This window comes from Heterodontus francisci, unplaced genomic scaffold, assembly GCF_036365525.1.
Source record: "Heterodontus francisci isolate sHetFra1 unplaced genomic scaffold, sHetFra1.hap1 HAP1_SCAFFOLD_484, whole genome shotgun sequence".
Lineage (NCBI taxonomy): Eukaryota > Metazoa > Chordata > Chondrichthyes > Heterodontiformes > Heterodontidae > Heterodontus > Heterodontus francisci.
The window spans coordinates 215,631-234,035 of NW_027141664.1; the positions used below are offsets into that span (position 1 = coordinate 215,631).

The 18,405-nt window shown below is 61.5% G+C and overlaps 1 protein-coding gene across 1 annotated transcript in view; it reads right to left on the reverse strand.

Moving 5' to 3' along the window:
* The window catches only part of LOC137364330 (dynein axonemal heavy chain 6-like), a 1,069,890-nt gene that overhangs the window by 142,663 nt on the left and 908,822 nt on the right, over positions 1 to 18,405 (reverse strand). The window contains exon 30 of the mRNA XM_068027612.1: positions 5,841 to 6,040. Within this exon, the coding sequence (XP_067883713.1) occupies positions 5,841 to 6,040 (200 nt within the window). The remainder of the gene's footprint in view (positions 1 to 5,840; positions 6,041 to 18,405) is intronic.

Genomic DNA, 18,405 nt, shown 5'->3' on the forward strand with positions numbered 1-18,405 from the left:
AATGGTCAGTGACAGGGTGCTGGTTAATGGTCAGTGACAGGGTGCTGGTTAATGGTCAGTAACAAGGGTGCTGGTTAATGGTCAGTGACAGGGTGCTGGTTAATGGTCAGTAACAAGGGTGCTGGTTAATGGTCATTGACAAGGTACTGGTTAATGGTCAGTAACAAGGGTGCTGGTTAATGGTTGTTGACAGGGTACTGGTTAATGGTTGGTGACAGGATACTGGTTAATGGTTGGTGACAGGATACTGGTTAATGGTCAGTAACAAGGGTGCTGGTTAATGGTTGTTGACAGGGTACTGGTTAATGGTTGGTGACAGGATACTGGTTAATGGTTGGTGACAGGATACTGGTTAATGGTCAGTAACAAGGGTGCTGGTTAATGGTCAGTAACAAGGGTGCTGGTTAATGGTCAGTGACAGGGTGCTGGTTAATGGTCAGTAACAAGGGTGCTGGTTAATGGTCATTGACAAGGTACTGGTTAATGGTTGGTGACAGGATACTGGTTAATGGTCAGTAACAAGGGTGCTGGTTAATGGTCAGTGACAGGGTGCTGGTTAATGGTTGTTGACAGGGTACAGGTTAATGGTTGGTGACAGGATACTGGTTAATGGTCAGTAACAAGGGTGCTGGTTAATGGTCAGTAACAAGGGTGCTGGTTAATGGTCAGTGACAGGGTGCTGGTTAATGGTTGTTGACAGGGTACTGGTTAATGGTTGGTGACAGGATACTGGTTAATGGTTGGTGACAGGATACTGGTTAATGGTCAGTAATAAGGGTGCTGGTTAATGGTCAGTAACAAGGGTGCTGGTTAATGGTCAGTAGCAAGGGTGCTGGTTAATGGTTGTTGACAGGGTACTGGTTAATGGTTGGTGACAGGATACTGGTTAATGGTCAGTAACAAGGGTGCTGGTTAATGGTCAGTAACAAGGGTGCTGGTTAATGGTCAGTAGCAAGGGTGCTGGTTAATGGTTGTTGACAGGGTACTGGTTAATGGTTGGTGACAGGATACTGATTAATGGTCAGTAACAAGGGTGCTGGTTAATGGTCAGTAGCAAGGGTGCTGGTTAATGGTCAGTGACAGGGTGCTGGTTAATGGTCAGTGACAGGATACTGGTTAATGGTTGGTGACAGGATACTGGTTAATGGTCAGTAACAAGGGTGCTGGTTAATGGTCAGTAACAAGGGTGCTGGTTAATGGTCATTGACAAGGTACTGGTTAATGGTCAGTAACAAGGGTGCTGGTTAATGGTCAGTAACAAGGGTGCTGGTTAATGGTCATTGACAAGGTACTGGTTAATGGTTGGTGACAGGATACTGGTTAATGGTCAGTAACAAGGGTGCTGGTTAATGGTCAGTAACAAGGGTGCTGGTTAATGGTCAGTGACAGGGTGCTGGTTAATGGTTGTTGACAGGGTACTGGTTAATGGTTGGTGACAGGATACTGGTTAATGGTCAGTAACAAGGGTGCTGGTTAATGGTCAGTGACAGGGTGCTGGTTAATGGTCAGTAACAAGGGTGCTGGTTAATGGTCAGTGACAGGGTGCTGGTTAATGGTTGGTGACAGGATACTGGTTAATGGTCAGTAACAAGGGTGCTGGTTAATGGTCAGTGACAGGGTGCTGGTTAATGGTTGTTGACAGGGTACAGGTTAATGGTTGGTGACAGGATACTGGTTAATGGTTGGTGACAGGATACTGGTTAATGGTCAGTAACAAGGGTGCTGGTTAATGGTCAGTGACAGGGTGCTGGTTAATGGTTATTAACAAGGGTGCTGATTAATGGTCAGTAACAAAGGTGCTGGTTAATGGTCAGTGACAGGGTGCTGGTTAATGGTCAGTGACAGGGTGCTGGTTAATGGTTATTAACAAGGGTGCTGATTAATGGTCAGTAACAAGGGTGCTGGTTAATGGTCAGTGACAGGATACTGGTTAATGGTCAGTAACAAGGGTGCTGGTTAATGGTCAGTGACAGGGTGCTGGTTAATGGTCAGTGACAGGATACTGGTTAATGGTCAGTAACAAGGGTGCTGGTTAATGGTCAGTGACACGGTGCTGATTAATGGTCAGTAACAAGGGTGCTGGTTAATGGTCAGTGACAGGATACTGGTTAATGGTCAGTGACAGGGTGCTGGTTAATGGTCAGTAACAAGGGTGCTGGTTAATGGTCAGTGACAGGGTGCTGGTTAATGGTCAGTGACAGGATACTGGTTAATGGTCAGTAACAAGGGTGCTGGTTAATGGTCAGTGACAGGGTGCTGGTTAATGGTCAGTGACAGGGTGCTGGTTAATGGTTGTTGACAGGGTACTGGTTAATGGTTGGTGACAGGATACTGGTTAATGGTTGGTGACAGGATACTGGTTAATGGTCAGTAACAAGGGTGCTGGTTAATGGTCAGTGACAGGGTGCTGGTTAATGGTCAGTAACAAGGGTGCTGGTTAATGGTCATTGACAAGGTACTGGTTAATGGTTGGTGACAGGATACTGGTCAATGGTCAGTAACAAGGGTGCTGGTTAATGGTCAGTAACAAGGGTGCTGGTTAATGGTCAGTGACAGGGTGCTGGTTAATGGTCAGTGACAGGGTGCTGGTTAATGGTTGGTGACAGGATACTGGTTAATGGTCAGTAACAAGGGTGCTGGTTAATGGTCAGTAACAAGGGTGCTGGTTAATGGTCAGTGACAGGGTGCTGGTTAATGGTTGGTGACAGGATACTGGTTAATGGTCAGTAACAAGGGTGCTGGTTAATGGTCAGTAACAAGGGTGCTGGTTAATGGTCAGTGACAGGGTGCTGGTTAATGGTTGTTGACAGGGTACTGGTTAATGGTTGGTGACAGGATACTGGTTAATGGTTGGTGACAGGATACTGGTTAATGGTCAGTAACAAGGGTGCTGGTTAATGGTCAGTAGCAAGGGTGCTGGTTAATGGTCAGTGACAGGGTGCTGGTTAATGGTTGTTGACAGGGTACAGGTTAATGGTTGGTGACAGGATACTGGTTAATGGTCAGTAACAAGGGTGCTGGTTAATGGTCAGTAACAAGGGTGCTGGTTAATGGTCAGTAGCAAGGGTGCTGATTAATGGTTGTTGACAGGGTACTGGTTAATGGTTGGTGACAGGATACTGGTTAATGGTCACTAACAAGGGTGCTGGTTAATGGTCAGTAACAAGGGTGCTGGTTAATGGTCAGTAGCAAGGGTGCTGGTTAATGGTTGTTGACAGGGTACTGGTTAATGGTTGGTGACAGGATACTGGTTAATGGTCAGTAACAAGGGTGCTGGTTAATGGTCAGTAGCAAGGGTGCTGGTTAATGGTCAGTGACAGGGTGCTGGTTAATGGTCAGTGACAGGATACTGGTTAATGGTTATTAACAAGGGTGCTGATTAATGGTCAGTAACAAGGGTGCTGGTTAATGGTCAGTGACAGGATACTGGTTAATGGTCAGTGACAGGGTGCTGGTTAATGGTTGTTGACAGGGTACTGGTTAATGGTTGGTGACAGGATACTGGTTAATGGTCAGTAACAAGGGTGCTGGTTAATGGTCAGTGACAGGGTGCTGGTTAATGGTCAGTAACAAGGGTGCTGGTTAATGGTCAGTGACAGGATACTGGTTAATGGTTATTAACAAGGGTGCTGATTAATGGTCAGTAACAAGGGTGCTGGTTAATGGTCAGTGACAGGGTGCTGGTTAATGGTCAGTGACAGGATACTGGTTAATGGTTATTAACAAGGGTGCTGATTAATGGTCAGTAACAAGGGTGCTGGTTAATGGTCAGTGACAGGATACTGGTTAATGGTCAGTGACAGGGTGCTGGTTAATGGTTGTTGACAGGGTACTGGTTAATGGTTGGTGACAGGATACTGGTTAATGGTCAGTAACAAGGGTGCTGGTTAATGGTCAGTGAAAGGGTGCTGGTTAATGGTCAGTAACAAGGGTGCTGGTTAATGGTCAGTGACAGGATACTGGTTAATGGTCAGTAACAAGGGTGCTGGTTAATGGTCAGTGACAGGGTGCTGGTTAATGGTCAGTGACAGGGTGCTGGTTAATGGTTGTTGACAGGGTACTGGTTAATGGTTGGTGACAGGATGCTGGTTAATGGTTGGTGACAGGGTGCTGGTTAATGGTCAGTGACAGGATACTGGTTAATGGTCAGTAACAAGGGTGCTGGTTAATGGTCAGTAACAAGGGTGCTGGTTAATGGTCAGTGACAGGGTGCTGGTTAATGGTCATTGACAAGGTACTGGTTAATGGTTGGTGACAGGATACTGGTTAATGGTCAGTAACAAGGGTGCTGGTTAATGGTCAGTAACAAGGGTGCTGGTTAATGGTCAGTGACAGGGTGCTGGTTAATGGTTGGTGACAGGATACTGGTTAATGGTCAGTAACAAGGGTGCTGGTTAATGGTCAGTGACAGGGTGCTGGTTAATGGTCAGTAACAAGGGTGCTGGTTAATGGTCAGTGACAGGGTGCTGGTTAATGGTTGTTGACAGGGTACAGGTTAATGGTCAGTAACAAGGGTGCTGGTTAATGGTCAGTAACAAGGGTGCTGGTTAATGGTCAGTGACAGGATACTGGTTAATGGTTGGTGACAGGATACTGGTTAATGGTCAGTAACAAGGGTGCTGGTTAATGGTCAGTGACAGGGTGCTGGTTAATGGTTGTTGACAGGGTACAGGTTAATGGTTGGTGACAGGATACTGGTTAATGGTTGGTGACAGGATACTGGTTAATGGTCAGTAACAAGGGTGCTGGTTAATGGTCAGTGACAGGGTGCTGGTTAATGGTTGGTGACAGGATACTGGTTAATGGTCAGTAACAAGGGTGCTGGTTAATGGTCAGTAACAAGGGTGCTGGTTAATGGTCATTGACAAGGTACTGGTTAATGGTTGGTGACAGGATACTGGTTAATGATCAGTAACAAGGGTGCTGGTTAATGGTCAGTGACAGGGTGCTGGTTAATGGTTGGTGACAGGATACTGGTTAATGGTCAGTAACAAGGGTGCTGGTTAATGGTCAGTGACAGGGTGCTGGTTAATGGTCAGTGACAGGATACTGGTTAATGGTTGGTGACAGGGTGCTGGTTAATGGTCAGTGACAGGATACTGGTTAATGGTTGGTGACAGGGTGCTGGTTAATGGTCAGTGACAGGATACTGGTTAATGGTCAGTGACAGGATACTGGTTAATGGTCGGTGACAGGATACTGGTTAATGATCAATAACAAGGTTGCTGGTTAATGGTCAGTGACAGGGTGCTGGTTAATGGTTGGTGACAGGATACTGGTTAATGGTCAGTAACAAGGGTGCTGGTTAATGGTTGGTGACAGGATACTGGTTAATGGTCAGTAACAAGGGTGCTGGTTAATGGTCAGTAACAAGGGTGCTGGTTAATGGTCATTGACAAGGTACTGGTTAATGGTTGGTGACAGGATACTGGTTAATGGTCAGTAACAAGGGTGCTGGTTAATGATCAGTGACAGGGACACAGGCTGATTGATTTTTCCCTTGGCTCTATTACATCCCTGACTTTACCTAGTTGTTACTGAGATGTGGGTGATCATGCCCATCCCTAGTTGCCAAGAGGGCATTAAAATTCGACCAAATAGTGTGTGACTGAATCATGTGCAGGCTCAAGCCTGATAGTGGAGGATCTATCACTTCCCGAAGGGCATCAGCGAATTAGTTGGGTTTCAGCACAATCTGAGACGATTGATGATTTATTGAATTCAGTTCCACAACCCTGCCCATGATTGGTGAACTGAATTTGTGAACTATGTTGCTGTATCCACTGGGTACCCACATTCCCCCCTGAAGCACACCTAGTGTGAAATGATTTCAGACTGACCTGATAGTCTGCACCCCAGCACTGAGCTGGGGTTCGATACTCTTGATGATGTCCATGAACTCTTTGGCCTGGCTTTCTAGATAAGCTTTCTCAGCATTGGCATGCATTCCAAAGATATCGGGAGAGTCACTGTCTGGCAGTGATTCGATGTAGTTTATACACTGTAGCAGGTCCATGCTCTCTGAGATCATGCAGTAAACCTAACCATGCAGAGCAAGTGCAGAAATAGATTAGGATCATCGGAACAGCAGGAAGCTATTCAGCCCCTCCAGGCTGTTCCACCATTCAATTAGATCATGGCTGATCTCGACGCCAACTCCATAACCCTCAGTACCCTTATTCACTCATTGGATGTGGGCATCACTGGGTGGCCCAGCATTTATTGCCCTTCACTCATTGCCTTTGAGAAGCTGCTGGTGAGTTGCTGCAGCGTCTGTGGTGCAGGTATACTCACAATGCTGTACTGAATCTGCATTCAACCACTTGAAGGACAGTATATCCTTCTTGAGGCGGTGCCCACACCTGAATGCACCAGTCCACTAGCTTGCTAATAAATGAGGCAAGCAGTTGTACTGGAAAGCAGACGTACTGGTGCAATGAACGATTGATCCTGTACAGGCTTTGTCAGTGAGTGAGTTCATAGAACTCCCATCCAGTCCTGTGCTTGGGTGCTCTTCGATGTAACTGCTGACAATGCATTACGTTACCATTACAGGAGGGATAGACAGCTCAAGCATGGCACAGAGGCACAGATAAAGCTCCATCAATCCTGCCAGGCCTCAGCCACAGTCACAGAGAAGCATGCGGGGCGGGGGGGATGTGCGGGGCGAGGGGGATGTGCGGGATGGGGGGATGTGCATGGTGGGGGGATGTGCGTGGCGGGGTGATGTGCGGGGTGGGGGGGTGTGCATGGTGGGGGGATGTGCGGGGCGGGGGGATGTGCAGGGCAGGGGGGATGTGCGGGGCAGGGGGGATGTGCGGGGCTGTGGGGATGTGCGGGGCGGTGGGGATGTGCGGGGCGGTGGGGATGTGCGTGGCGGGGTGATGTGCGGGGTGGGGGGATGTGCATGGTGGGGGGATGTGCATGGTGGGGGGAAGTGCATGGTAGGGGGATGCGCGGTGCAGGGGGATGTGCGGTGCAGAGGGATGTGCGGTGCAGGAGGATGTGCGGTGCAGAGGGATGTGCGGGGCAGGGGGATGTGCGGGGCAGGGGGATGTGCGGGGCAGGGGGATGTGCGGGGCAGGGGGATGTGCGGGGCAGGGGGATGTGCATGGTAGGGGGATGTGCATGGTAGGGGGAAGTGCATGGTAGGGGGATGTGCATGGTGGGGGGAAGTGCATGGTGGGGGGAAGTGCATGGTAGGGGGATGTGCATGGTAGGGGGAAGTGCATGGTGGGGGGAAGTGCATGGTAGGGGGAAGTGCATGGTGGGGGGAAGTGCATGGTAGGGGGATGTGCATGGTAGGGGGATGTGCATGGTAGGGGGAAGTGCATGGTGGGGGGAAGTGCATGGTAGGGGGAAGTGCATGGTGGGGGGAAGTGCATGGTAGGGGGATGTGCATGGTAGGGGGATGTGCGGTGCAGGAGGATGTGCGGGGCAGGGGGATGTGCATGGTGGGGGGATGTGCGGTGCAGGAGGATGTGCGGGGCAGAGGGATGTGCGGGGCAGGGGGATGTGCATGGTGGGGGGATGTGCGGTGCAGGAGGATGTGCGGGGCAGAGGGATGTGCGGGGCAGGAGGATGTGCGGTGCAGGAGGATGTGCGGGGCAGGGGGATGTGCGGGGCAGGGGGATGTGCGGGGCAGGAGGATGTGCATGGTGGGGGGAAGTGCATGGTAGGGGGAAGTGCATGGTGGGGGGAAGTGCATGGTAGGGGGAAGTGCATGGTGGGGGGAAGTGCATGGTAGGGGGATGTGCATGGTAGGGGGATGTGCGGGGCAGGGGGAAGTGCATGGTGGGGGGAAGTGCATGGTAGGGGGATGTGCATGGTAGGGGGAAGTGCATGGTAGGGGGAAGTGCATGGTGGGGGGAAGTGCATGGTAGGGGGAAGTGCATGGTAGGGGGAAGTGCATGGTAGGGGGAAGTGCATGGTGGGGGGAAGTGCATGGTAGGGGGAAGTGCATGGTAGGGGGAAGTGCATGGTAGGGGGAAGTGCATGGTAGGGGGAAGTGCATGGTGGGGGGAAGTGCATGGTAGGGGGAAGTGCATGGTAGGGGGAAGTGCATGGTAGGGGGAAGTGCATGGTGGGGGGAAGTGCATGGTAGGGGGAAGTGCATGGTAGGGGGATGTGCGGGGCAGGGGGAAGTGCATGGTGGGGGGAAGTGCATGGTAGGGGGATGTGCATGGTAGGGGGATGTGCGGGGCAGGGGGAAGTGCATGGTGGGGGGAAGTGCATGGTAGGGGGATGTGCATGGTAGGGGGATGTGCGGTGCAGGAGGATGTGCGGTGCAGAGGGATGTGCGGGGCAGGGGGATGTGCATGGTGGGGGGATGTGCGGTGCAGGAGGATGTGCGGGGCAGAGGGATGTGCGGGGCAGGAGGATGTGCGGTGCAGGAGGATGTGCGGGGCAGGGGGATGTGCGGGGCAGGGGGATGTGCGGGGCAGGAGGATGTGCGGTGCAGGAGGATGTGCGGGGCAGGGGAATGTGCGGGGCATGGGGATGTGCGGTGCAGAGGGATGTGCGGGGCAGGGGGATGAGCGGGGCAGGGGGATGAGCGGGGCAGGGGGATGTGCGGTGCAGGGGGATGTGCGGGGCAGAGGGATGAGCGGGGCAGGAGGATGTGCGATGCAGGGGGATGTGCGGGGCAGAGGGATGAGCGGGGCAGGGGGATGTGCGATGCAGGGGGATGTGCGGTGCAGGGGGATGTGCATGGTGGGGGGAAGTGCATGGTGGGGGGAAGTGCATGGTAGGGGGAAGTGCATGGTAGGGGGAAGTGCATGGTGGGGGGAAGTGCATGGTAGGGGGATGTGCATGGTGGGGGGATGTGCATGGTAGGGGGAAGTGCATGGTAGGGGGATGTGCATGGTAGGGGGATGTGCATGGTGGGGGGATGTGCGGTGCAGGAGGATGTGCGGTGCAAGGGGATGTGCATGGTGGGGGGAAGTGCATGGTAGGGGGAAGTGCATGGTAGGGGGATGTGCATGGTGGGGGGATGTGCATGGTGGGGGGAAGTGCATGGTGGGGGGATGTGCATGGTGGGGGGATGTGCATGGTAGGGGGATGTGCATGGTAGGGGGATGTGCATGGTGGGGGGAAGTGCATGGTGGGGGGATGTGCATGGTGGGGGGATGTGCATGGTGGGGGGATGTGCATGGTAGGGGGATGTGCATGGTGGGGGGAAGTGCATGGTGGGGGGATGTGCATGGTGGGGGGATGTGCATGGTAGGGGGATGTGCATGGTGGGGGGAAGTGCATGGTGGGGGGAAGTGCATGGTGGGGGGATGTGCATGGTAGGGGGATGTGCATGGTAGGGGGATGTGCATGGTGGGGGGATGTGCATGGTAGGGGGATGTGCATGGTGGGGGGATGTGCATGGTAGGGGGATGTGCATGGTAGGGGGATGTGCGGTGCAGGAGGATGTGCGGTGCAGAGGGATGTGCATGGTGGGGGGAAGTGCATGGTGGGGGGAAGTGCATGGTGGGGGGATGTGCATGGTAGGGGGATGTGCATGGTAGGGGGATGTGCATGGTAGGGGGATGTGCATGGTGGGGGGATGTGCATGGTGGGGGGAAGTGCATGGTAGGGGGATGTGCATGGTAGGGGGATGTGCGGTGCAGGAGGATGTGCGGTGCAGAGGGATGTGCATGGTGGGGGGATGTGCATGGTAGGGGGATGTGCATGGTGGGGGGATGTGCATGGTAGGGGGATGTGCATGGTGGGGGGAAGTGCATGGTGGGGGGAAGTGCATGGTGGGGGGAAGTGCATGGTAGGGGGATGTGCATGGTGGGGGGATGTGCATGGTGGGGGGATGTGCATGGTAGGGGGATGTGCGGTGCAGGAGGATGTGCGGTGCAGAGGGATGTGCGGTGCAGAGGGATGTGCATGGTGGGGGGATGTGCGGGGCAGGGGGATGTGCGGGGCAGGAGGATGTGCGGGGCAGGGGGATGCGCGGTGCAAGGGGATGTGCATGGTGGGGGGATGTGCGGGGCAGGGGGATGTGCGGGGCAGGAGGATGTGCGGGGCAGGGGGATGTGCGGTGCAGAGGGATGTGCGGGGCAGAGGGATGTGCGGGGCAGAGGGATGTGCGGGGCAGGAGGATGTGCGGTGCAGGAGGATGTGCGGGGCAGGGGGATATGCGGGGCAGGGGGATGTGCGGGGCAGGAGGATGTGCGGTGCAGGAGGATGTGCGGGGCAGGGGGATGTGCGGGGCAGGGGGATGTGCGGTGCAGAGGGATGTGCGGGACAGGGGGATGTGCGGTGCAGAGGGATGTGCGGGGCAGGGGGATGAGCGGGGCAGGGGGATGAGCGGGGGAGGGGGATGTGCGGTGCAGGGGGATGTGCGGGGCAGAGGGATGAGCGGGGCAGGAGGATGTGCGATGCAGGGGGATGTGCGGGGCAGAGGGATGAGCGGGGCAGGGGGATGTGCGATGCAGGGGGATGTGCGGTGCAGGGGGATGTGCGGGGCAGAGGGATGTGCATGGTGGGGGGAAGTGCATGGTGGGGGGATGTGCATGGTGGGGGGAAGTGCATGGTAGGGGGATGTGCATGGTAGGGGGATGTGCATGGTAGGGGGATGTGCATGGTAGGGGGATGTGCATGGTGGGGGGATGTGCGGGGCAGGGGGATGTGCGGGGCAGGGGGATGTGCATGGCGGGGGGATGTGCATGGTGGGGGGAAGTGCATGGTAGGGGGATGTGCATGGTAGGGGGATGTGCATGGTAGGGGGATGTGCATGGTGGGGGGATGTGCGGGGCAGGGGGATGTGCGGGGCAGGGGGATGTGCATGGTGGGGGGATGTGCATGGTGGGGGGATGTGCATGGTAGGGGGATGTGCATGGTAGGGGGATGTGCGGGGCAGGGGGATGTGCGGGGCAGGGGGATGTGCGGGGCAGGGGGATGTGCGGTGCAGGGGGATGAGCGGGGCAGGGGGATGTGCGGGGCAGAGGGATGTGCGGTGCAGGGGGATGAGCGGGGCAGGGGGATGTGCGGGGCAGGGGGATGTGCGGGGCAGGGGGATGTGCGGGGCAGGGGGATGAGCGGGGCAGGGGGATGTGCGGGGCAGAGGGATGAGCGGGGCAGGGGGATGTGCGGTGCAGGGGGATGAGCGGGGCAGGGGGATGTGCGGGGCAGGAGGATGAGCGGGGCAGGGGGATGTGCGGTGCAGGGGGATGTGCGGTGCAGGGGGATGAGCGGGGCAGGGGGATGTGCGGTGCAGGGGGATGTGCGGTGCAGGGGGATGAGCGGGGCAGGGGGATGTGCGGGGCAGGGGGATGAGCGGGGCAGGGGGATGTGCGGGGCAGGGGGATGAGCGGGGCAGGGGGATGTGCGGTGCAGGGGGATGAGCGGGGCAGGGGGATGTGCGGGGCAGGGGGATGTGCGGGGCAGGAGGATGAGCGGGGCAGGGGGATGTGCGGTGCAGGGGGATGTGCGGGGCAGGGGGATGTGCGGGGCAGAGGGATGTGCGGGGCAGGGGGATGTGCGGGGCAGAGGGATGAGCGGGGCAGGGGGATGAGCGGGGCAGGGGGATGTGCGGGGCAGGGGGATGTGCGGGGCAGGGGGATGTGCGGGGCAGGGGGATGAGCGGGGCAGGGGGATGTGCGGGGCAGGGGGATGAGCGGGGCAGGGGGATGAGCGGGGCAGGAGGATGTGCGGGGCAGGGGGATGTGCGGGGCAGGGGGATGCGCGGGGCAGGGGGATGTGCGGGGCAGGGGGATGTGCGGGGCAGGGGGATGTGCATGGTGGGGGGATGTGCGGGGCAGGGGGGATGAGCGGGGCAGGGGGATGAGCGGGGCAGGAGGATGTGCGGGGCAGGGGGATGTGCGGGGCAGGGGGATGTGCATGGTGGGGGGATGTGCGGGGCAGGGGGATGTGCGGGGCAGGGGGATGAGCGGGGCAGGGGGATGAGCGGGGCAGGAGGATGTGCGGGGCAGAGGGATGAGCGGGGCAGGAGGATGTGCATGGTGGGGGGATGTGCGGGGCAGGGGGGATGAGCGGGGCAGGGGGATGAGCGGGGCAGGAGGATGTGCGGGGCAGAGGGATGAGCGGGGCAGGAGGATGTGCGGGGCAGGGGGATGTGCATGGTGGGGGGATGTGCGGGGCAGGGGGGATGAGCGGGGCAGGGGGATGAGCGGGGCAGGAGGATGTGCGGGGCAGAGGGATGAGCGGGGCAGGAGGATGTGCGGGGCAGGGGGATGTGCGGGGCAGAGGGATGAGCGGGGCAGGAGGATGTGCGGGGCAGGGGGATGTGCGGGGCAGAGGGATGAGCGGTGCAGAGGGATGTGCATGGTGGGGGGATGTGCATGGTGGGGGGAAGTGCATGGTGGGGGGATGTGCGGGGCAGGGGGATGTGCGGTGCAGAGGGATGTGCATGGTGGGGGGATGTGCATGGTGGGGGGAAGTGCATGGTGGGGGGAAGTGCATGGTAGGGGGATGTGCATGGTGGGGGGATGTGCGGGGCAGGGGGATGTGCGGGGCAGGGGGATGAGCGGTGCAGAGGGATGTGCAGGGCAGGGGGATGTGCGGGGCAGGGGGATGAGCGGGGCAGGGGGATGTACGGGGCAGAGGGATGAGCGGGGCAGGGGGATGTGCGGGGCAGGGGGATGAGCGGGGCAGAGGGATGTGCATGGTAGGGGGATGTGCGGGGCAGGGGGATGCGCGGTGCAAGGGGATGTGCATGGTAGGGGGATGTGCGGTGCAGAGGGATGAGCGGGGCAGGGGGATGTGCGGGGCAGGGGGATGTGCGGGGCACGGGGATGAGCGGGGCAGGGGGATGTGCGGGGCAGGGGGATGTGCGGGGCAGGGGGATGTGCGGGGCAGGGGGATGAGCGGGGCAGGGGGATGAGCGGTGCAGGAGGATGTGCGGGGCAGGGGGATGTGCGGGGCAGGGGGATGTGCGGTGCAGGAGGATGTGCGGGGCAAGGGGATGTGCGGGGCAGGGGGATGTGCGGTGCAGGAGGATGTGCGGGGCAAGGGGATGAGCGGGGCAGGGGGATGTGCGGTGCAGGGGGATGTGCGGTGCAGGAGGATGAGCGGGGCAGGGGGATGTGCGGTGCAGGGGGATGTGCGGTGCAGGGGGATGAGCGGGGCAGGGGGATGAGCGGTGCAGGAGGATGTGCGGGGCAGGGGGATGTGCGGGGCAGGGGGATGTGCGGTGCAGGGGGATGTGCGGGGCAGGGGGATGTGCGGTGCAGGAGGATGTGCGGGGCAGGGGGATGTGCGGGGCAAGGGGATGAGCGGAGCAGGAGGATGTGCGGGGCAGGGGGATGTGCATGGCAGAGGGATGTGCGGGGCAGGAGGATGTGCGGGGCAGGGGGATGAGCGGGGCAGAGGGATGTGCGGGGCAAGGGGATGTGCGGGGCAGGGGGATGTGCGGGGCAGGGGGATGTGCGGTGCAGGGGGATGAGCGGGGCAGGGGGATGAGCGGGGCAGGGGGATGTGCGGGGCGGGGGGATGAGCGGGGCGGAGGGATGTGCGGGGCAAGGGGATGTGCGGGGCAGGGGGATGTGCGGGGCAGGGGGATGTGCGGTGCAGGGGGATGAGCGGGGCAGGGGAATGAGCGGTGCAGGAGGATGTGCGGGGCAGGGGGATGTGCGGGGCAGGGGGATGTGCGGGGCAGGGGGATGTGCGGGGCAGGGGGATGTGCGGTGCAGGGGGATGTGCGGGGCAGGGGGATGTGCGGGGCAGGGGGATGTGCGGGGCAAGGGGATGAGCGGGGCAGAGGGATGCGCGGTGCAAGGGGATGAGCGGTGCAGGAGGATGTGCGGTGCAGGGGGATGTGCGGGGCAGGGGGATGTGCGGTGCAGGAGGATGTGCGGGGCAAGGGGATGAGCGGGGCAAGGGGATGAGCGGGGCAGGAGGATGAGCGGGGCAGGGGGATGTGCGGTGCAGGAGGATGTGCGGGGCAGGGGGATGTGCGGGGCAGGGGGATGTGCGGTGCAGGGGGATGTGCGGGGCAGGGGGATGTGCGGGGCAGGGGGATGTGCGGGGCAGGGGGATGAGCGGTGCAGAGGGATGTGCAGGGCAGGGGGATGTGCGGGGCAGGGGGATGAGCGGGGCAGGGGGATGTGCGGGGCAGAGGGATGAGCGGGGCAGGGGGATGTGCGGGGCAGGGGGATGAGCGGGGCAGAGGGATGTGCATGGTAGGGGGATGTGCGGGGCAGGGGGATGCGCGGTGCAAGGGGATGTGCATGGTAGGGGGATGTGCGGTGCAGAGGGATGAGCGGGGCAGGGGGATGTGCGGGGCAGGGGGATGTGCGGGGCAGGGGGATGAGCGGGGCAGGGGGATGTGCGGGGCAGGGGGATGTGCGGGGCAGGGGGATGTGCGGGGCAGGGGGATGAGCGGGGCAGGGGGATGAGCGGTGCAGGAGGATGTGCGGGGCAGGGGGATGTGCGGGGCAGGGGGATGTGCGGTGCAGGAGGATGTGCGGGGCAAGGGGATGTGCGGGGCAGGGGGATGTGCGGTGCAGGAGGATGTGCGGGGCAAGGGGATGAGCGGGGCAGGGGGATGTGCGGTGCAGGGGGATGTGCGGTGCAGGAGGATGAGCGGGGCAGGGGGATGTGCGGTGCAGGGGGATGTGCGGTGCAGGGGGATGAGCGGGGCAGGGGGATGAGCGGTGCAGGAGGATGTGCGGGGCAGGGGGATGTGCGGGGCAGGGGGATGTGCGGTGCAGGGGGATGTGCGGGGCAGGGGGATGTGCGGTGCAGGAGGATGTGCGGGGCAGGGGGATGTGCGGGGCAAGGGGATGAGCGGAGCAGGAGGATGTGCGGGGCAGGGGGATGTGCATGGCAGAGGGATGTGCGGGGCAGGAGGATGTGCGGGGCAGGGGGATGAGCGGGGCAGAGGGATGTGCGGGGCAAGGGGATGTGCGGGGCAGGGGGATGTGCGGGGCAGGGGGATGTGCGGTGCAGGGGGATGAGCGGGGCAGGGGGATGAGCGGGGCAGGGGGATGTGCGGGGCGGGGGGATGAGCGGGGCAGAGGGATGTGCGGGGCAAGGGGATGTGCGGGGCAGGGGGATGTGCGGGGCAGGGGAATGAGCGGTGCAGGAGGATGTGCGGGGCAGGGGGATGTGCGGGGCAGGGGGATGTGCGGGGCAGGGGGATGTGCGGGGCAGGGGGATGTGCGGTGCAGGGGGATGTGCGGGGCAGGGGGATGTGCGGGGCAGGGGGATGTGCGGGGCAGGGGGATGTGCGGGGCAGGGGGATGTGCGGGGCAAGGGGATGAGCGGGGCAGAGGGATGCGCGGTGCAAGGGGATGAGCGGTGCAGGAGGATGTGCGGTGCAGGGGGATGTGCGGGGCAGGGGGATGTGCGGTGCAGGAGGATGTGCGGGGCAAGGGGATGAGCGGGGCAAGGGGATGAGCGGGGCAGGAGGATGAGCGGGGCAGGGGGATGTGCGGTGCAGGAGGATGTGCGGGGCAAGGGGATGAGCGGGGCAAGGGGATGAGCGGGGCAGGAGGATGTGCGGGGCAGAGGGATGTGCGGGGCAGGAGGATGTGCGGGGCAAGGGGATGTGCGGGGCAGGGGGATGTGCGGGGCAGGGGGATGTGCGGTGCAGGGGGATGTGCGGGGCGGTGGGGATGTGCGGGGCGGTGGGGATGTGCGGGGCAGGGGGATGTGCGGGGCAGTGGGATGTGCATGGCAGAGGGATGTGCGGGGCAGGAGGATGTGCGGGGCAGGGGGATGTGCGGGGCAGGAGGATGTGCGGGGCAAGGGGATGAGCGGGGCAGGGGGATGTGCGGGGCAGGAGGATGTGCGGTGCAGGGGGATGTGCGGGGCAGGGGGATGAGCGGTGCAGGAGGATGTGCGGGGCAGGGGGATGTGCGGTGCAGGGGGATGTGCGGGGCAAGGGGATGTGCGGGGCAGGGGGATGTGCGGTGCAGGGGGATGTGCGGGGCAGGGGGATGTGCGGTGCAGAAGGATGTGCGGGGCAAGGGGATGAGCGGGGCAGGGGGATGAGCGGTGCAGGGGGATGTGCATGGCAGAGGGATGTGCGGGGCAGGAGGATGTGCGGGGCAGGGGGATGTGCGGGGCAGGAGTATGTGCGGGGCAAGGGGATGAGCGGTGCAGGGGGATGTGCGGTGCAGGAGGATGTGCGGGGCAGGGGGATGTGCGGGGCAGGGGGATGTGCGGGGCAAGGGGATGAGCGGTGCAGGAGGATGTGCGGGGCAGGGGGATGTGCGGTGCAGGGGGATGTGCGGGGCAAGGGGATGTGCGGGGCAGGGGGATGTGCGGTGCAGGGGGATGTGCGGGGCAGGGGGATGTGCGGGGCAGGGGGATGTGCGGGGCAGAGGGATGTGCGGGGCAGAGGGATGTGCGGGGCAGGAGGATGTGCGGTGCAGAGGGATGTGCGTGGCAGGGGGATGAGCGGGGCAGGGGGATGAGCGGGGCAGGGGGATGTGCGGTGCAGGGGGATGTGTGGGGCAGGAGGATGAGCGGGGCAGGGGGATGTGCGGGGCAGGAGGATGTGCGGTGCAGAGGGATGTGCGGGGCAGGGGGATGAGCGGGGCAGGGGGATGAGCGGGGCAGGGGGATGTGCGGTGCAGGGGGATGTGCGGGGCAGGAGGATGAGCGGGGCAGGGGGATGAGCGGGGCAGGGGGATGAGCGGGGCAGAGGGATGTGCGGGGCAGGGGGATGAGCGGGGCAGAGGGATGTGCATGGTAGGGGGATGTGCGGGGCAGGGGGATGCGCGGTGCAAGGGGATGTGCATGGTAGGGGGATGTGCGGTGCAGAGGGATGAGCGGGGCAGGGGGATGTGCGGGGCAGGGGGATGTGCGGGGCAGGGGGATGAGCGGGGCAGGGGGATGTGCGGGGCAGGGGGATGTGCGGGGCAGGGGGATGTGCGGGGCAGGGGGATGAGCGGGGCAGGGGGATGAGCGGTGCAGGAGGATGTGCGGGGCAGGGGGATGTGCGGGGCAGGGGGATGTGCGGTGCAGGAGGATGTGCGGGGCAAGGGGATGTGCGGGGCAGGGGGATGTGCGGTGCAGGGGGATGTGCGGTGCAGGAGGATGTGCGGGGCAGGGGGATGTGCGGGGCAAGGGGATGAGCGGAGCAGGAGGATGTGCGGGGCAGGGGGATGTGCATGGCAGAGGGATGTGCGGGGCAGGAGGATGTGCGGGGCAGGGGGATGAGCGGGGCAGAGGGATGTGCGGGGCAAGGGGATGTGCGGGGCAGGGGGATGTGCGGGGCAGGGGGATGTGCGGTGCAGGGGGATGAGCGGGGCAGGGGGATGAGCGGGGCAGGGGGATGTGCGGGGCGGGGGGATGAGCGGGGCAGAGGGATGTGCGGGGCAAGGGGATGTGCGGGGCAAGGGGATGTGCGGGGCAGGGGGATGTGCGGTGCAGGGGGATGAGCGGGGCAGGGGAATGAGCGGTGCAGGAGGATGTGCGGGGCAGGGGGATGTGCGGGGCAGGGGGATGTGCGGGGCAGGGGGATGTGCGGGGCAGGGGGATGTGCGGTGCAGGGGGATGTGCGGGGCAGGGGGATGTGCGGGGCAGGGGGATGTGCGGGGCAGGGGGATGTGCGGGGCAAGGGGATGAGCGGGGCAGAGGGATGCGCGGTGCAAGGGGATGAGCGGTGCAGGAGGATGTGCGGTGCAGGGGGATGTGCGGGGCAGGGGGATGTGCGGTGCAGGAGGATGTGCGGGGCAAGGGGATGAGCGGGGCAAGGGGATGAGCGGGGCAGGAGGATGAGCGGGGCAGGGGGATGTGCGGTGCAGGAGGATGTGCGGGGCAAGGGGATGAGCGGGGCAAGGGGATGAGCGGGGCAGGAGGATGTGCGGGGCAGAGGGATGTGCGGGGCAGGAGGATGTGCGGGGCAAGGGGATGTGCGGGGCAGGGGGATGTGCGGGGCAGGGGGATGTGCGGTGCAGGGGGATGTGCGGGGCGGTGGGGATGTGCGGGGCGGTGGGGATGTGCGGGGCAGGGGGATGTGCGGGGCAGGGGGATGTGCATGGCAGAGGGATGTGCGGGGCAGGAGGATGTGCGGGGCAGGGGGATGTGCGGGGCAGGAGGATGTGCGGGGCAAGGGGATGAGCGGGGCAGGGGGATGTGCGGGGCAGGGGGATGTGCGGGGCAAGGGGTTGAGCGGTGCAGGGGGATGTGCGGTGCAGGGGGATGTGCATGGCAGAGGGATGTGCGGGGCAGGAGGATGTGCGGGGCAGGGGGATGTGCGGGGCAGGAGGATGTGCGGGGCAAGGGGATGTGCGGGGCAAGGGGATGAGCGGTGCAGGGGGATGTGCGGGGCAGGGGGATGTGCGGGGCAAGGGGATGAGCGGGGCAGGGGGATGTGCGGTGCAGGGGGATGTGCGGTGCAGGGGGATGTGCGGGGCAGGGGGATGAGCGGTGCAGGAGGATGTGCGGGGCAGGGGGATGTGCGGTGCAGGGGGATGTGCGGGGCAAGGGGATGTG